Here is a 17,026-nt window from a genome sequence, read left to right as displayed (position 1 = left end):
AAGCAGCTATTAAGAAGAATGAGGTAGATCTTTATATGTTGTTATGTAAAGATAAAACACTAAGTGCAGAAAGCGAAGTACAGAGTGCTGTGTGCATAGCATGAGTGGTAAAAAAAAAAAAAAAAAGGAGTCTCTTTCCACACTCCATTTCTCCCTCTCCTGGCCTCCTTCCCTTTCTTTTTCTTCCCTTCTGGAAATGCCTCCTAGTCCTCAGAAGCTCACTCATAGGTGGTCCCTGTGGCCATTCATGTTTTTCTTTTCTTTTTCTTGCTTGCTCTTTCTTTCTCTCTCTCTCTTTTTTTTTTTTTTTACTACATGTGCATCTTTTCCTTATTATTACTTTTTAAAATGGCAGAGCATTATTTTAGTGGTCAACATACTTTTATTTGCTTTTTTATGTTTTTCCGTATAAAATACAAAACCAAAAAAGGTTTTTTCCAAGGAAAAATGTTGTAGACATTAATTTTCAGATAGCAGTAACAAATGAAACATTCTCTTAGATATCAAAACACCTTTACTGATTTCTAAAATAGAAAAAAAATAAACACAAAAAGAAAAGATTGTGCATTGTTCATCTATCCCATGTAGAATGGGTAAACTCTGAGAACAGCCATACTCCCAATGGTGTGATGCTGGAATGCTTTTATTTATCAACCGCCTTATAAACAAGGTATCCTCTCTGCAGCTGCAATCAGTGCTCACGCGCCCACATGCACAAGCCTCCACAGAGCTTACGTGCCCACAGAGCATGCACCAAGCCTCCATATTCCTCAGTGCAAACCAATCCATGCTCATTACCCAGAAATGAGTGAAATAAATGGCTGGAGAAAGGTATGCAATTTCTTTTCCTCTGAAAATCTAATCTTCCCTCATAATATATACCCATTTCAGGGGTTAGAAGCAAATTAAAGATCCCCAGGAGCTCAAAGCCTTCTGTAGTTTTGAGCTCTGAGCAATTACTATATGAAACAATAGAACAGGAGAGGTTCTGTTGTGTTTCCCTCTCCTGTCATTAAAAAATAAGGAGAATGGGAAAAGGCAAAGTGACTTTTGTCAGCTGGATTATGTTAAGTGGTGAACCATGTCACCACGTAGGTTTAAAATTAAAGTTTCCCTGGCTTTCAAAACACTTATCTCCAGGGAATCTACCTGCTCAAGCCACCTTTCTGGGCTAACACTGGGGTAGATGAGCTGTGGGTAAGCAGATCCCTAAAAATCAGAGACTGGAGTTACTGGTTGTATAGCCATTTTTAGCCTGCCAGCCCCTTCTGTTGACTTCCATTGGCCTTTCATCCAGGAAAGCCAGTGGCCACATCATTCCCTTCCCAGTTCCTGCCATACAGGGAACGAGAAGATGTCCCAGACCTTGCCCCTGGCCTTGACACATAAAGAAAAGCTTGGCATATTTTCACTTTATGTTGTGCATTTGTATGGACTCACAAGTTTCTAACACTAATCAACTCTAGTACATGTGAAATATCTAATATATTATTAAAAAAAAAAGAAATACATAGCTGGTTTAATTTAACCTCTATTACACAGGGCTGGTAATTCTAATAGAACTCTATTTGCCCTTTGGGTGTTTCAGAATAGAGCAGACTCAAGTCCCCAGTGTCTGGGGGCAGCACAGGAAATGTGAGTCACTAGGAGCTATAGCAATCCCTCTGACTTGCCTGGATCTAGTCCTAGTTCAGAATCAACACACATCTGTGTCTGTCCTAATTCCCTCCACAGGGTAGACTGGCAGGACTCAGGCTGGTAAAAGCATAATTTATAAGATCAACTGTGTGTGTGTGTGTGTGTGTGTGTGTGTGTGTGTGTGTGTGTGTGTTTTAAAATGTAGGAACAGCGTAAAACTGTTTCTCTCTACCAACTGTCTATGGTAGAGAAAAATAAAACCTGAATTGCAGAAAACACCAGCAGTTAGGTTTTTAGTTTTAGTTTTGTTTCCTTTGAGCAATAATTTGAATGGATCTAGTGACTGCAGCTTATTATTATTATTATTTTTTTCAATCTAGGTTTGTAAACAGGCAAAAGCATATGTTGAATTTTCATGTAGGCCTTCTTGGCAAGTGACATGCAGGCATGCAAACCAGGTGTACAGGCTTCCCTTGGCAGTCCTGAGCCACTCTGACCTCTCTAAAGGGCTCACCAGGCACTGGGGAATGGGCAAAATGACCTCTCAGTGGTTCTGGGGACCCTAAGGATGTTCCAAGGATATCAAGGAGCCCCTCTAAGAGGATGAAACAAAAACGTGCTGAGATCCTATTACTGAAAGGAACAAGGAGACTGTAACGACATGACTGACAGCTACGGGTACATCAGTGTCCTCACGTTTGGTGTGGCTATGGGATTAGCACCCCAAATTATCCCCAAGCTAATGACATCACCTGTCTGTGCGTTTTCCTACATGCTGGGGACCAGAACCAGATTAAGCAAAGTCTTTGGACACAGCCTCCACGAAGTTTGGGGCGGACATCAGGATGCCGATGGTGCAGATGATGGTGAAGACGGAGAAGGCCATGAGACACAGGCGGTCCACCACGCAGGCGGCAAACTTCCACTCACTGCAGATGGCCTCGCTCTCGTCCTGGCAGCGGAAGCGATTGGCAATGTAGCGGACCTCCTCCAGGATCTTGGCCAGGTCGGGATCCCCCTCGGGGGGCTGCCCGCCATGTAGGAGCTGCTCGTCGTGCGTGGGGGAGCAGGCCATGCGGCCACACACGACGCCTGAGTCGGGGGTGGGGGCACAGTGCACACCGTCCAGGCCGCGGAAGCCGATGTAGAGCAGGTTGCCGTTGGTGGTCGGTGGCCCTGCCACCGCGCTCATCTCCACGCTGGCCAGGCTGCAGCGGCGCGGCTTGTGCTGGCAGGCCGGCCGCACCTTGTCCTCCCCGGGCCTCTTCATGCGCAGGAACCATGCGCACCAGTTCAGAAGGATGACTCTGGTCTGGGGAGACAACGGGGCAGTTAGCAGGGTGGGTGGTGAGCCTCAGCTGATCCTAACAGCAAGGTGATCCTAGGACCTCAGCCCTACTTAGTGGACCCGAAGGGTGACATGCCCCTGCTCCTTCCGGGGTGAGTTTCCACAGGCAGGCAGTGCCAACGCCTTACAATGGTTGAGTCAAATGTGAGCTACGCAGATGAAGGCAATGCAGAAAGGCCCCCCCAGGATTGAGTGAATTCTCAGTGGCAGACACACAGCAATCTCTGGACAGATAAGCAGGTGGGAAGCGAGGGTTATCTTAGGAGAGTCCTGCCTGAGCTGTGTGAATAAGACCATTTTCCTTCTCCAATCTTTCCTCAACTGTAACTAACAGCCATCATACCTAACTGCCTGTAAGGCACCCCAGTGTCCCATGGCACACCCCTGGAGATTTAAAGATTTTCAAGGGTGACCCTGTGACACCTCTCAGATGCTGCATGAACGCCTAACTTGAAGCAGTCCAGACTGAGACACCAGATCCCTTGCAGTGATGACATATCATTACAAAGCAGTTTTTGTTGTCCTGATGAAAAGCAAGTGCCAAGAAAGCCAACATGGGACAGGAAATTAGGGTAGTGTGCTCCTAAGATTTGAGAGGTTGTGCTGTACCAACAGGTGCTAAGTGGTCAGGACATAAATACTTATTAAGTTGTTTTGACTAATGTAATAGAGAGAGTCATTAGGTTGTTTGTTTGTTTGTTTTGCCCCGGGGGGCTGTGAAAAGATCCCTGAAACACTAAAGGTGCTGTGAACCAGGGAAGTTTAGGAATCTCTCACCTAATTCATCAGGACACAGTGAAGACTGAGTAACATGATATGTGGGAAAGTACTTGGAAAAATCTAAAGCAGGGGTTGGCAGACTTTATCTTTAAAGGGCCACACAATAAAGTCCATAAGGTCTCCATTGCAACTACTTGGCTTTGCTAATAAAGTACAAAATAGTCATAGAAAGCATGTAAAGAAGCAAACGTGGCTTTTTTCTAATAACATTTTATTTGCAAAAACAATTGGTGGGCCAGATTTGACCATCAAGGCCATAGTTTGTCAATCTCTGGTTTAAAGTGTTTTATCAACATATATCGCCCACATGCATACAAGATGCTCGAGAGAAATCACTGATCTTTCTTGTTTTCCCTTTAATGAAAAGAAGGGAGCCATGTGAAGACTCAATCCAGATTAAAAAAAAAAAAATTCTTGGAAGCCTATTTAGACAAGTGTGTGAAAAGTAGGCTCTTTCCCTGAAATTATCCAGATATTGATTTTAACTTTGGTTTATGATTGTGGGCGAACTCCATCAGCAACATAGCAGGTATGTTTCACATCTATAAGTTTAGGCAGTAAGTTGTGAAGTTCATGCCTGCAGCACTTTCTTGGTAATCGTTTTTATAACATCTTATCAGAGATAACTGCAATAGACCGGTCTGGAGAAAGGTAATGAAAGAACAAGAAGGCATAAGAGCAGGTTCACTTAAGCTGTAAAGATAACCTTTTGTTCATAGCAGATGGCAGTCTATATATCCTGCCCACACTCTATGGACAAACCTCCAGAGCCTGGAAAGGGCTTTTTGTAGACCCTGGAGGGTTTTCTGTGATCATTAAGGGACAGGGCCACATGGCCCCACATGTGTCCCTCCACAGGAGGCTCCTAAGGCATGCCATTTCACTTGGGCCTCTCAGAGGTTCTGTGAAGTGAGTATAATCTCCCCACTTTACAGACAAAGAAACAGAGGCTTTAAAGAGGCTAATAAATTGGCTCAAGGTCACATAGTAAGCAAGTTACTTACGTGTTTAGACTTCCACAGCCTCATCTGTAAAAGGGTCTACAATGTCTTCCTCAAAACACCTGTGACTTCAGCCCACCCCCTACCCTCACTTTGAAGGCACAGGGAAGACTGAACCAGAGCTCAAGGGAGTGCAGTGGGCATTGAATGTGTCCAAACCCAGAGGCAACTGTGCACACGGAGAGCTAAGGCCAGGTGTGTCTGTGGTGGTGGTGGGGGGGGGGGGGACAGGGGGTGTTTGTGCATACCCTGGGGCACATCTCAAACTAATATTATCCATGCTGCCAGGTCTATTTTGAATTCCATGGCCTGAATCATTAGCTTTCAAGGATAAAGCATCTCAAAAGATGAAATTATCCTCTTGGCACTTATCAAACTGTGCTCATGACCTCTTCTATTAGGTTATGGTTTTGTGTCTGGCTGTGCAAATGTCACATAATGCCGCTGCACCAGCAGTATCTTCTTCATAGCAACACATCATAATAAAAGTTCCTTGGAGGCTGTTTATGTTTCAAATACACACAGAAAGAAAGAAAAATGCAGTAGGGTATATATATTGAAAGCAAGACATACAAGCTTCATGTTTCATTTGCAGCCATTGGTTTGGACACATTTGTGCTGAGAGGTGAATAATTAGCATATCGTCTTAATTAAGATTTTCTTTCTGGGGGCGCCTGGGTGGCTCAGTTGGTTAGGCGTCCAACTTCAGCTCAGGTCATAATCTTGTTGTTCATCAGTTCAAGCCCCATGTTGGGCTCTGTGCTGACAGCTTGGAGCCTGGAGCCTGCTTCAGATTCTGTGTCTCCTCTCTCTGCCCTTCCCCTGCTTGTGCTCTCTGTCTCTCAAAATTTAAATTTAAAATTAAAAACAATTTTAAAAAAAGATATTTTTCTGGATACTAAAGTACTACCAGGTTGGTAAAATTGTTTTTCCTTCATGTCTTAAACATAAGAAATAATAATATACATTTTTAGCTTTACATTTGCATAAATAAACACTTGAAGGATAATGGAAGAATTAATTGAAATGGCCATCAATATTGGTGGTGGAATCAGAGTGACGGGCAGGGATGAGAGCTGATATTCTTCCTTACAATTTTACTTTTATTTCGACTTTGGGAACACGTAACTGTATTACTTATTTCAAATGGAAGGATGGGTAGACAGAAAGTGTGTCAGGGTTATAAAAGTCAGATGAGAATGCAGGTTAATGTGGACAGATGTGTCCCAGCTTTTAATGAGGGCACCTTCTGAAAACAAGCCAACGGACTACAGTGATTAGACGTGTGTGGGAGATAACACCATTTCTGGGAGCTCACTCTACTGCTGATGCAATGAGCTATGAGAGAAAGTTTTTGTTAAGTGTAAGAATTTCCTTTGGAAGAGAATCTAAGAGGACACATTAACTTGGTAAAGCCATTTTTTTTTAAGTAGTTTTTCTTAAGTTCACTTTTGGGTAACTGTAAATTATTGCACAATGAATATTTTTAGAAGGCCTGGAAACTCCCTGTTGCTGGAGGTTCACAAAATGCATCTTGCTTCTTGCAGCTGCATTTTAGCAAGTTGGTGAGTCCTAGACTCCTTTCTGAACTTGGATGCAAGGTTACAGATCTCCAAAGAAAAACAATCTTGTTTTCACATAAGAGGCTCCTTTAGCTCCTACTGCCCTTAGGCTATGCTCTCTGGGCAAGAAGACTGGAAGGATTGCAGGGCCCAAGTAAGTATCTTGGGTGGGGGGCATCCCTCCCCTGCCTTGGGTGTAAGGTGAGGAAAGCCCAGGACCCATGTGGCCTTAATCAAGGTTTCCTGAGTGTCAGGTGAGCGTCAGATACTGGACTCCTAAGGAGCACAGCATGTGACTAGGTAAGCATCAGCCTGCGTGCCGGTGCTAAGCAGGTGCTGGGAAGGTGTGGCATGCTCTGGGCTGACACAACAGGCTGTTGTATTCAATCATTTGGTTTTCATCCTTTAGCTTTCATCCTATACTCCCTTCCCCACTGGTAACTACTAACCTTTATTTTATAGGCCTGTGGTAAGTTTACATTCCTACATATATTGACTACACAGGTTATTACATGGCTCACTCTTTCTTACCCTATTACTCCTCATTCTGTTTGGAAGATCCAACCACATGGCTGTGTGCTTATCTTGTCTGTTGCTTCCAACCACTGCACAGTTCTCTGTGGTGTACATGCAAAAAGTAGTTTCACAAACACTATGGTAGCAAAATGTACAGAGCAGTCTGTGTGTGAGCCCTCTTCTGGAATGTCCGATTGTAAGAACAATGCCATGGGAGCCTAAGAGCATGCTCACCAGAACTGTCCTCTACATATAGACCATGCAATAATGTAGATGGGTGGGGTGCTATGAGAAATATGGTTCTGTTTAGGAATGCTGGGCTGTGTGTGGGATTTTTCAGATAGATAAATCATTCCTAGAGCCTCCCTTGGGGAGGAGCCCTGACTCCCTGTGGTGAAGCACAGGAGGAACGCACCCACTTGGGCATCTTGCCGCCATCGGGGTCGTGGTGGTGATACTGCAGCACAATCACTGTCACGACCACAGAGAGGCCCACGATGATCATGGTGCTGGCAAAGTACTGGGCTGCAGAGACAAGAGACACAGGGTGAGACCTGGGGCCTCCATGGCACAATTATCACAGGGTGGCAGGCAGACCCAGACGGCGGTGACTGATTGCCTGGGGCTGGATGAGGAATCCAAGAGCAGGGCAGGGCCACCTCCAGGCCTGCAGACTCCTGTCCACATTCCTGGCAGGCAGAGGCCAGCCCAGAGCACAGAGACCTGGTTTCCTGTCCACGAAAGCAGCCTGGCCTACCTAACTACACTGTTTTGAACTCCGTCCATTGCCTCCTTTATTGAGGCAGATCACCAGATGCTGAAATGATTGTTCCCAGGATAAAGGATGTGGACTGTCATGGAACTGAAAACACTTGGGTGGTGAGGGTGTGGTCACCACAGGGATGACTACAGGCTGTGAACGTGCTGGGGGTGGGGATGGAACAAGGGCAAACCTGGACATCACCGGCTGTCTTATGAGGCCTGGATAGCTAGTATTAGTGGAGAAAATGAGGCTGGGGCACCCAGTAGCTCAGTTGGTTAAGCGTCTGACTCTTGATTTCGGCTCAGTTCATGATTCATGAGTTCAAAACCCGCATCAGGCTCTGCACTGACAGTGGGGAGCCTGCTTGGGATTCTGTCTCTCCCTCTGTCTCTGCCCCTCCCCTGCTCATTCTCTCTCTCTCTCAAAATAAATAAATAAACATTTAAAAACAAAAAAGTTAAGAAAATGAGTCTGGCCCCATCTAATGAGAGATAGGAGGAGGTGCCAGTTGGTGTGAGGAAGATGTGGAAGGCAGTGACTTTCCAGGAGAACATTAGCTTCAGCTCTGATGGGCAAGAATGGGTTTCTCCATCTTGGCCCCAAGGAGAAGCAGCATGGAGCATCCAAAACAGCCCTCCCCCAACCCCCTGCCCCCATCCAGTGGCTGCCATCTGTGAGTTTACACAGGCTACTCAGCCTGTTTGGGCTTTAGGTTATTCACCAGTATAACAGGGATAGCAAGCAGTGCATTCTTTGCAGGGTTGGTGCAAGAATTAGCAATTATATGAGCCCAGGATCTAGGAGAAAGTCTGACACAAGGAAGACATTCCTTGATCAGCAACTCTGATTATTAGAACTTTGGTGTGGCTTTCAGCTCAAGGGGGGTGAGGTCTAAGCAGAAGACATTCTGGTGTAGAGGCTAAGCGTGTGGCCACACACCTGGTTAAGAACACTTCCTTCTCTCCAGGCAGGAAGGAACTCACTGCCCCACTGTGGAGACCAAGAGGTACCTTGGTGAGGAGTTGCCAGAGATGGACATTTGAGGCTTACAGTTAGCATCAGGGATTTCTAAGAAAGGGAAGGGTAGTAAACAAAACTCTTACTGGTATGGGCTGAACTGTGGCCTCCTTAAATTTATATGTGGAAGCTCTAACCCGTGGTACCTCAGATTGTGACTGTATTTGAAGGCCATCCTTTTAAAGAGATGATTAAGTTAAAATGGGGTTCTTAGAGTGGGATCTGATTCATTATGACTGGTGTCCTTATAAGAACAGGAAATTTGGACATACAAAGGGGTACCAAGGATGCACCCAGCAAGACCAATGTGAGGACACAGCAAGAAGGTGGTCATCTGCAAGTAAAGCAGAGAGGCTTCAGAAGATCTCAAACCTTCTGGCATCTTGATCTTGAACTTCCAAACCCCCAGAACTGTAAGCAAATATATTTATGTTGTGTAGGCCACCTAGTCTGTGAAATTTTATTGTGGTCTCCCTAGAAGACTAATACAATGACTTGTGGAGGTGTCCATGGTCAAGCTGAAGTCTCAACAACAGAGGTCAGAGGCCAACAGCATCACATCGTTCTAGAAATAGGCTATGCATCAACCATGCTTTTTCTCCATTGGTTCATCAGTCAAGGCAGTTTCTGCCAACTGCCCCACAGGGAGTGCTTTCTGCTGAAAGTCTCTATTGAAAGTATTGTGTTGGAAGGTAGAAATAATGGGGTCAGACACTCAAGTTGAAACATGGTTCCTTGCTCTCTGGATGGTACTGAGAGAACTAGGAACACCCACAAAGGCTTTTCATACCAACAATTACTCTCTCTGGCCAAACTATTACACATTAAGGGAACTCCACAAAGATGAGCCTTGGCTTCTTAGTTTGTGAAGCCTGGGAGTATCCATATAAGCTCCCCTACTCCTGTCCTCCCTAATTAACCACATATGGCAGCCCTCAGGTGGCATGGGTCAACAGGAATAATCATAGACTCCTTTCCTGTTTCTGATCTCCATCACCAAACTAGAGTAGGGATTCTTATATTAAACCTAATATCCACTGTCAGAATGTTTGCTTCCCATTCTCAAAACTGGCTGGAGGTCTGATTCCCTAACCAGGAATGGAACCCTGGCTATTGGTGAGAGTACCAATCCTAACCACTAGACCACTGAGCACCCCTTTGCATGTTCCTGCTTATTCCAATCCAGAGAGGGGTGTAGCAACAAGTGATGCTGTCTTCTATTTCTGCCATCCTGCCCTGGGCAGAAAGTCATGCCTTACATCTGTCTTGGCCAAAATATAAATATATTTGTCCTGTTTACATTTCCTCACAAGCTTTAACTTTATACAGAGACATTGAGGTATCTCAGGAAACAACGGCTAAGAGTTAAAATGTGAGATCCTTACATTTTGGCAAAGAATTTGTGGAAAAACAATGACTCAAGGTATAGTTATAGTCACTATAGGTATATAGTCACTATAGGTACAGTCACTCCTTATGGCAAAGAGAGGATTGGGGGCTCTTCAGGGCACGGAGGACAGATTTATGCTCTGTTTCCATGCTAGGAAATCCTGGGTACTCTCTAAGTCTGTGTCTTCAAGAGAGGCCCAACACTTGCTTACCTATCAAGGGCACTGAGTCAGATGTCGCAGGCATGATCTCAGCCACCAGCAACATGAAGACAGTAAGAGAGAGTAAAACTGTTATCCCTGAAACATAAACACAAAGGTGCCTGAGATAGAACAGATTATAGGGACTCAATTCCACTTAACTGTGCCTAACCTGACATCCAAATAACTACAGAGGTATGGGGGAGGGGTCAGTGACATCCTGAAACTAGATGCAGAATTCTCTGTACATATAGGGATGGCCATTTTTTCTGGGGACTTCTCATCATTTACCAGAGTCCTAGATAGAGATAAGTTTAGGAGCCAGAATTTTAGAACAACAATACAAAATGAATTACGGAACTGAACACAAGTATGTCTCGTTTTCTTTATTACACTAGGATCTAGAGGTAGTTTCATATAGCATGACAAAACAAAACAAAAACAAAAAAACATGCTATCCAAAGACCTGGGTTTTGGTCTTGACTTTGCTATTTACTTCGATAAGTCACTTAACGTGTCTGAGCCTTGCACTTAAGATACGGGTTTGAGGATGATTTCTACATGTACTAAATATGGCCTTGGTAACTCTTTAAGATGTTGAGAAATTCATCTCACCATTACAAATCTTAGTTTTCTTATCTTTGTATTGGATCTTAAGGAATCACCCTGTGGACAGCAATATACAGATGCAAACTGGTACTAGACTAAACTGTTCCCTGTCCATAACAAATGCTGGTCAGTTGCTACCAAGGAACAGGATTGGGTGGCAGGAGAGGAGAAAGCAAGGCCCCTCAGGACAGAACTCAGTAGTCTCTCCCTGGGCATTTTTATATTCTATGCAGGATCACAGGATCCTTCAGATTCTCAGGAGGGCATGGACATCCAGCATGGAGCCTAGATCAGGAGCCTGTGGTATCGGGAAGATGTCCTGGGCTGGCAGGTCAGTGTGTGATGCACCAAGAAGGCTCTGCAACATCTCTGCACCCAGAGCCGTGACAAGTCCTGCACTGTCCACAGTGATCCCTACAGCACTGACCTGGAGGCAAGGCCTCCTGTCCTGTTGCAGACTCCCACCCAAGATCAGGACACTTACCCAGGGATATTTTCTCCCCAGAATCTGCAGGGAGCAAGAAGACGAGGAGGGCCAGAGCAGAGATGAGCACACAGGGGATGAGCAGGTTGAGGCCATAGTAGAGGGTCCTGCGGCGAATGGTCACTGTGAAGGTGACGTCTGGGTACGGCTCTTTGCAGCACTCATAGAACTTCTCACTCCGCTTGCCTGGGATTCCTCCATTAGCAGGGGGTGGGAAGGAACCATTGTCTGAATAAAATTACCCTGCTTGTTTATTTTAATGAGCATATCACACAAATGACCATGGGGTTTGTTGAGTGCTAAAAACCTGGATAATCAGTGTTTGAATAAACTATTTGTTTATTCAAAGAGGCCCAGAAAACTCCCTAATCTTTTCTATGTAAGAACACAGCCAGAAGACAGCCATCTATGAATCAGGAAGCAGGCCCTCAGCAGACACCAGATCTGCCAGTGCCTTGATCTTAAACTTCTAGCCTTCAGAACTGTGAGAAATAAATTTCTATTGTTTATAAGCCACCCAGTCTATGGTATTCCATTATAGCAGCCTGAAGGGACTAAGACACCAGGATTATAAATAATACATTATAAGCTTTACACCATTATAAATGTAATTATTGTTTTTCTATTTAAAATCATCAAATATAGTTTCCCACGAATTGCAATTTACTGTCCAGCCTGATTTTAGGAATGGAGCAGATTCTAATATAAAGATGCCTATACTAGCACTGACTTGTTTAACTACATACTTTTCATGGAAAGCATTGAATTTTCTATTTTTTTTTTTTTTTTTTTTGGTTGTTGTTCTCATTGTATAGCTCTCAGTAAATTACAGAGATTGCTGCAGGGTTCAATAAATGTTCACACTGAAAAGCAGAGTGGAAAATCCCAAACTTTTAAAGCCAGCACAGGAATAAAGTGGCTTTCTACAAGGCCACTGGTCTCATGTCTTTGCTAGACTTACCCACAAGGTCCCATTCTCCGTTTGGGATATAGCCGCTGATATCTGCCTCTTGCATCTGTAGATCCAAGGACCACCCTCCGTAGGACCAGGACCCGAACTTGAGTTTGCACTGCTGCACATCAAAGGGGAACCAGCGCACATCAATGTAACAGGAGCTCTTGAATATGCCTACGTGGACAATGAAAACGGCCAGAAAAACTGAAATGGAAGGTGACTAAAATGGAAGGTGACTGCTTTAAATACACAGCATCTCATACTGTTGGTGGGAATGTAAACTGGTGCAGTCATTAAGAAAACTGTATGGAGATTCCTAAAAAAATTAAAAATAGAACTACTATATGATCCAATGACCCCACTTTTGGGTATATATCTGAAGGAAACAAAATCATTACTTGGAAGAGATATCTTCACTCCCATGTTCATCATGTTCATTACAGCATCATTTGCAATAGCCAAGACACAGAATCAACCTAAGTATTCATTGATGGACAAATAAATAAAGGCAAAGATTATCAAATCTCTCTCTCTCTCTCTCACGCACACACACACACACAATGGATAATACTATTCAGCCTTAAAATAAGATGGAAATCCTGTCATTTGCAATAACAAGGGTGAAGCTGGAGAGCACTGTGCCAAGTGAAATAAACCAAAGACAAATACTATGTGATCTCATATGTAGATTTTGAAAAAAAAAAAAAAAAAAAAAAGGAAACAACTGAACTCACAGAAGTGTTGAAATGCCAGGAGCTGGGGGTGGTGGGGAAACGGAGAGGGGTTGGTCAAAGGGGACAATCTTTCAGTTACAAGATGAGTAAGTTCTAAGGCTCAAATGTACTACATGCTGACTCTAGTTAAAAATATCGTATACTTGAAATTTGCTAAGAGAGTGGATCTTAAACATTCTCATGGAAAGCAAAACCAAACTCAGCCATGTGAGGGGATAGATATGTTAACTTGATTGTGGAAATCATTTTACAATGTATATGTACATTGTCATCATGTTGTACACCTCATTACATTTTCATTTGCCAACTGTACTTCAATGAAGCTGGAAAAAAATTAAAATATAAATAATATATTTTAAAATACAAAAAAATACAGGGGCGCCTGGGTTGCTCAGTCAGTTAAGTGTCTGACTTCAACTCAGGTCATGAACTCGCGGTTCATGAGTTCAAACGCTTGCATTGAGCTCTGTGCTGACAGTTCAGAGTCTGGAGCTTGCTTCAGATTCTGTGTCTCCCTCTCTCTCTGCCCCTCCCCCGCAATGCTCTCTCTCTCCTTCAAAAATAAATATATTAATGTTTAAAAATTTTTAAATATAAAAAATATATTTTTAAATTTAAAATATAAATAATTCAAATAAATAAATACATACATACAGAGCAATCCTTTGATTTCGATCCTCAATATGCTGTTCATAATATGCAGTGCCTATTCTTCATGGCCTAGGAAAGGGCTGACGAGTTATACAATACATTACTTATGATTTCAGCACGTCTTTTTAAGGAGGGCCTCATGCACACATTGTTCTGACCCACCTGTGTTCCCTTCGAGAGGAGGTGACGTAGGCTTCTGGGCATCTAGACTAGGGGTGAGTAGAGAAGCATTCAGCCCCTTCTCCTCCAAACTACAGCTAGACCTGTCCAGAATAAGCTTGGACATTTTTGGGAGATGTCTAGAAAGAAAACTTGGGTGAAGCTTTCTTGTTTTTTTTTTTTTTTTTTTTTTAAATTCAAAGACAACACCTTTATGCTCCATCAAAGACTGTTCTGAGGGATTTCTGTGCAAAGAATTAGAAGTTCTGTAAACTTGCCATGCCTGTGTATCTTCAATCTCTAAATAATAAGAAAGAAGAATAGAAAAAAATCCCAGAGAAATTGATAAAAATGACAAAGGGTTTATTTAGAAGCAGAATATGAAAGGGATATGAATATGAAAGAATATGTGTGTCTGTGCCTGTGTGTTTGTGTGTCTCTGTTTGGTGGGGGGGGGGGCACAGCGTGGGCATTTTCCTTATGTTAAAAATTGAGAAAATACTTGGTTATCTAGAAATGTATGTAGGGAATAATTTTAACTAGTTTAAATTCTAGATTACGAACAGAACAAAGACTGGTAAGTTTAAATTGAAGGCATAGCGCTTGGGCACAAGTGACAGTTTCCATTGAAAAGAGTGATTCCAGGGGCACCTGGGTGGCTCAGTCCGTTGGGCGTCTGACCTCGGCTCAGGTCATTATCTCACTGTTTGTGAGTTCGAGCCCCACGTCGGGCTCTGGGCTGACAGCTCAGAGCCTGGATCCTGGTTCAGATTCTGTGTCTCCTTCTCTCTCTGCCCCTTCCCTACTTGTGCTCTGTCTCTCTCTATCAAAAATAAATAAATGTAAAAAAAATTAAAAAAAAAAAACAACAAAGAAAAAGAGTAAGTCCAAGCTAAGACAAGTTGGGAGTGAATTTCTTCCAGGTCAGAGAGGAGACCAGATAAACCCTTCTAGCAATTTATGCCCATGTACTCCTCCCTGCCCAGAGAAAGGCCAGAAGGCAAGAGAAGGCACAAAGAGCTAACTAAAGGTGCCTCTATTCCTGCGGACAGAGTCAGCTCTGTACATTTCTGCTACTAAATTTAAAAAATAATGAATGGAGGAAGGGATGTAACAGCCTTGCAAACACAACCCTCAGCCCACAACCAAGTTAGGAGAGGGTAATAACTTCCTGTCCCCTCAAGTCCCTTTAAATATGATGTTCAGTGTTACACCCAATGTTCATGGGCATCTGGAAGTTAATACAGACACTGCCCTCCCATTAATGGGCTAGATCCCTTCAAACCTACATTGCCTGTAGAAAATGTAACTCTATAACTGAATTATTCCATTTCTATGAAATGGCCAGAGAAAGAAAATCTCTAGTGACAGAAAGCAGATCAATGGTGGCCTGAGGTTGGCAGTGAGTATGGGGATTAACTGCAGACCAGCACAAAGGATCTTTTCAGGGTGATAAAAAATGTTCTAGGAGCGCCTGGGTGGGTTAGTCAGTTAAGTGTCTGACTCTTGGTTGCGGCTCAGGTCATGATCTCATGGTTCGTAAGATGGATCCTCATATTGGCTCTACAGGCTGATAGCTCGGGGTCTGTGTGGGAGTGTCTCTCTCCCTCTCTCTCTGCCCCTCCCTTGCTTGCACTTTCACTCTCAAAATAAATAACCTTAAAAAAATAAGTCCTAACACTAGATTGTGGTAATGGCTGTACAACTCTGTGAATTCACTAAAAATCATTGAATTATGCGGTTAAAAGCAGTGAATTGTATGATATGCAAATTATACTTCAATAAAGCTGTTATAAAAATATGAAATAGAAAAGAAGGTAATTTCATAACCAAGTATCTATTTCAAATCTTGTACCCAAAACATTTTTTTTTTTTTTGCCTGTGCTTCATTACATGAACAGAACATCATCCCAGATCTGTTCTACATGACCCCCAGGGCACAGTCTTGCTGCCCCAGGCCAGAAAGCTCCAAACTTCTCCTGCCAATGTATGGAAGACTCCCACACTCACAGCACAACATGCCTGTCCTTACCAGGCTCCTGGGGCCATGGAGGCTGGGACACAGGAATGAAGCCCCAGAGGGGGCTATTGCACACAGGCAGCTTGGGGCTCAGGAGTACTGCTTCTTGTAGCTGAAAATAGCTTCAGCCTTCAAAACAATCTGTAAGACCATATTCTTGTATACTGATGACTACTGGAGATAGTTTTTTAAAATAGCCCTCATAATAAAAGCTGCAACTCACAGCCTGGTGAAAAAGAATGTCTGTGCATGTGATGGAAGGCTCATCCCATAGCTTCAGTCTCCAAGGGGCCTACTGTTAGGTGGAAAGCCTGCTTGGGCTGGGGGAGGGGTGAAGGAACTGGGGAAAGTAAAATGGAAGTACATGCTTTAAGACAGGAAACCTGAAAATCTATAGCTCTTCAGTCTGTACAAACATTATTGAGCATTACCTGCCTTTGATGGATTTAATTACTTACACATTCATTTATGGACAGGTACCTGGTTGATTAGTGGTGGTTCTAAGGTGTATAAACATGGAATCTGCCCATGGGATGCTTATCCTCCACTAAGGAGGAAGAGCATTTAAGCAACAACTCAGGAGGCAAGGCCAGCTTTGCTGTGCTGTGAAATGAATAAGAACGTATACGTGTGGTGTACAGTGTGTGTATGTGGGGGGGTGTGTTGTTGGTGTGTGGGTATGTGTGAGGGAGGTATGTGTGTGGGGTGTATATGTGGGGTTTGTGGTATGTGTATGGTGTATAATGTATGTGTGTGTGTGTGTGTGTGTGTGTGTGTTGTGTTGGGGGTGGTAGGTAGGTGGGTATAGTGTGGCATGTGTGTATGTGGGGGGTGGTGTGGTGTGTGTAGGTGTGTGTGTGGTGTAGGTGTGTGTGTGTATGCGGGGGGTGGTGTGGTGCATGTATGTGTATGGGGGAGGTATATATGTAGGGTGTTTTGTGTGCCTCATGTTCTATAAATTTAATCCACAGTGAATGCAAGTCCCCCTTGTCAGGTCATTTCCCGTTCTCCTTAAAACCTGCAATCTGGGCAACCCTGGACATTTTCTGGTAGGTGGTGTGTAATGTGTATGCATGTATGTGTTGTGCAGGGGGTGGTAGGTGTGTGGGTATGGTGTGTGTGTGTGTGTGTGTGTGTGTGTGTTGGTGGTGAGGTGGGGGGTGGTTGCAGATTGCCTGGGAGCAGGAAGTTAAATGGTTG

At 43.7% G+C, this 17,026-nt stretch overlaps 1 protein-coding gene across 2 annotated transcripts in view; it reads right to left on the bottom strand.

Moving 5' to 3' along the window:
- Positions 1-285: 285 nt before the first annotated feature.
- Positions 286-17,026, bottom strand: part of CHRNA7 (cholinergic receptor nicotinic alpha 7 subunit) — a 112,223-nt gene continuing 95,482 nt past the window's right edge. Inside the window, exons 6-10 of one of the 2 annotated variants that reach the window (XM_027067879.2) lie at positions 12,269-12,436; positions 11,308-11,502; positions 10,227-10,313; positions 7,261-7,370; positions 286-2,950 (exon numbers count right to left, since the gene is read on the bottom strand). In XM_027067879.2, the coding sequence (XP_026923680.1) occupies positions 2,432-2,950; positions 7,261-7,370; positions 10,227-10,313; positions 11,308-11,502; positions 12,269-12,436 (1,079 nt within the window). In that variant the 3' untranslated portion in view covers positions 286-2,431. The remainder of the gene's footprint in view (positions 2,951-7,260; positions 7,371-10,226; positions 10,314-11,307; positions 11,503-12,268; positions 12,437-17,026) is intronic. The other variant, XM_027067880.2, reaches the window with a different exon arrangement.

Source organism: Acinonyx jubatus, chromosome B3 (assembly GCF_027475565.1).
Source record: "Acinonyx jubatus isolate Ajub_Pintada_27869175 chromosome B3, VMU_Ajub_asm_v1.0, whole genome shotgun sequence".
Classification (NCBI taxonomy): domain Eukaryota; kingdom Metazoa; phylum Chordata; class Mammalia; order Carnivora; family Felidae; genus Acinonyx; species Acinonyx jubatus.
The sequence above is the reverse complement of the archived record's forward strand: the minus strand, read 5'-3'. Positions and strand labels throughout refer to the sequence as shown.